Below are 2,259 nucleotides of genomic sequence, written 5' to 3'. Positions count from 1 at the left end.
TTTTTTTTTTTTTTTTTTTTTTTTTTTTTTTTTTTTTTTTTTTTTTTTTTTTTTTTTTTTTTTTTTTTTTTTTTTTTTTTTTTTTTTTTTTTTGTAAAGTATTTCAGGCCTCCTTTTCCCTCCTGTTTTTGAAAGCCTGGCTGTACAGCCTGGTGAGCCTCGATTGGGGATGTCTGTCATTGTATGACATACAATGCCTCAATGTATGTCATTCTGAATATTGAGACACAAAAAAAAAGCAGAGAGAGAAGGGTGCCTAAACAGTTCAAAACGTTCCTACCTCTCTGTACTGAGGTTCAATCTTCACATCCAGTTCAGGTCAGTGATTTTCAGAAAGCTTTTTTTAGCTGCTAGCAAGAATAAGGCCATTTCACAATCACCAAAGCTTAGGGTAGAAATTATAATAATTGATGAGGCACTACATATAAAATAAAATACTTCCAGTGAATTCCATAAAAGGAGTTTACCTCTGTCTACTCTTTATTAAGTTACAGTCCAGTGATATTTAGCCAAGTTTTAATCTCTGAAAACTGTAGATCCTCAGATGGGAGAAATAAAGTACTGATCTACCCCACAACATGATCCAGCCATGAATTTACAGATGAACAAAAATCCATGGATTTTGCTTACATTTCCGGCTCAAGAAAACAAGCATTTTTCTCACTATATGTAATGAACTAGTTTTGCTTAGAAAAGGGCATTCTAAAACTAAATACACGAAAGATACAGTCTCTCTCTCTCACCCCCTACTTTTTCCCCAGCAGTCTTGTGCAGCAGCAACGGTGACAGAGAGCAGCAAGAGAAGAGGTTCAGGGGATGTCAAAACTAAGACAACTTGGCAGAAAATACCCTACACTTGAAGCAACACGTGCCATAATCAAGAATTACAGAGAAAGCAACATGCTCATGACATTAAAACTCAGGAAAAAACTTCACCTACTCTGTCAACAATTATTTTTGTTTCAAATAGGCTCTTGGCATAGCTTCCAAGCACAGTCTTTGACCAGCATGGAGAAAAGTAGGTTCATAAATCAAAAAAAAGAATGAAGTACTGATGAAACCCTTATACAACCGTCAGCCTCTCGTGGTGCCTCTTATTACTTGCAGAATGCAAATGACTGAGGACATGGAGGTAAATACTCAACGCTTTTTTTTTTTCTTGCATCTAATCCATCACATTTGCAAGTTTCCCTTACCTGTCAAGTTCTTCAGTCCAAGTTCCCTGAGTCCAAAGTTACCATCCTTTCTGTAGTTAAGGAATATTGCCAAAGCATACCGCTCTTCGTAGAGTTTGGTCCCACGAACGATGCGCAGGTTCTCCAGTGGCAGGTATTCAAACTGGTTCAAGGCCACCAAAACATAGCCTGTCACTTCTCGGATAGACTGCAAGGCAAAAACGAAACAAACGCATTAGACGTGGTCCATTTTTAACTGTCCTGAGTTTCCCATATGGTGGATGCTTTAGTATGAGATGCTGCTACCCAAGGAAAACAGAAAACCAAACAAACCACTTTTGGAAAACAAATTCCTTTTCAACTCATGGTTTTCTGTTTCAATTTTAGTGAGTTTATTAGAAATAATTGTTGGAAAAGCAGAAAATAAAGAGATACTCCTTTTTCTCACTCTAGTAAAACTTGAGTAGAAATTCACTGTAAGGTATTAAAGATTCACAAGAGGACGACTTTGCACAACTCAAAGCAGAGAGCAGGTCAAAGGCCTCTGCAGTACATGAGCAAAATCCACTGGGGAAATGCCATAGTTCAGATGACACTGTCTGTTTGCAAGTAACTCTGTGCTGTACAGCATATTTCAGGGTGGCACTGAAGGGACACAACATGGAAGACACCTCTGGAAGAGCTCACCATCGAACAGGAATGATGGTAGATAGGGAGCAGGTTCAGAAGAGCAAAGACTAAGCACAGATGTATTAACATGTTTGTACTTTTAAGTGGAGTTGATCACTGAGTATTTGCAAAGATTAATCCTGAAGTTTCATTTGGAAGTGATGGAACTATACACCAGCCTTTGAATCAAAACTGCTATCCAATTCATTTTAGCAAAATCATTGCCGCATCTTTGGGTTGGCTGAGATTTTGCTGCCTTTAGATGAACGGCTCAATAACCCTCCTGCTCATATTCAGGAATTGACTGCCTGGGTTGTAAAGAGAAAAAAATATCCCAAACCCCAATAACTAGAAATACTTTTTGAAAGTCCAAAAGATTAACAGAACTAAGATGTTACTATAAAAAAAAAAAAAA

At 37.6% G+C, this 2,259-nt stretch overlaps 1 protein-coding gene across 2 annotated transcripts in view; it reads right to left on the bottom strand.

Annotated features, from left to right (window-relative positions):
* The window catches only part of ERBB4 (erb-b2 receptor tyrosine kinase 4), a 369,309-nt gene that overhangs the window by 283,759 nt on the left and 83,291 nt on the right, over positions 1–2,259 (bottom strand). For both annotated transcript variants that reach the window (XM_027894313.1, XM_027894314.1), the window contains exon 2: positions 1,197–1,383. In XM_027894313.1, coding sequence (XP_027750114.1) covers positions 1,197–1,383 — 187 coding nt within the window. The remainder of the gene's footprint in view (positions 1–1,196; positions 1,384–2,259) is intronic.

The sequence above is a fragment of the Empidonax traillii genome, unplaced genomic scaffold, assembly GCF_003031625.1.
Source record: "Empidonax traillii isolate 1590-97213 ecotype Southwest subspecies unplaced genomic scaffold, ASM303162v1 scaffold424:size506307, whole genome shotgun sequence".
In the NCBI taxonomy this organism is placed as follows: domain Eukaryota; kingdom Metazoa; phylum Chordata; class Aves; order Passeriformes; family Tyrannidae; genus Empidonax; species Empidonax traillii.
This window is presented reverse-complemented; position numbering and strand designations above follow the sequence as displayed.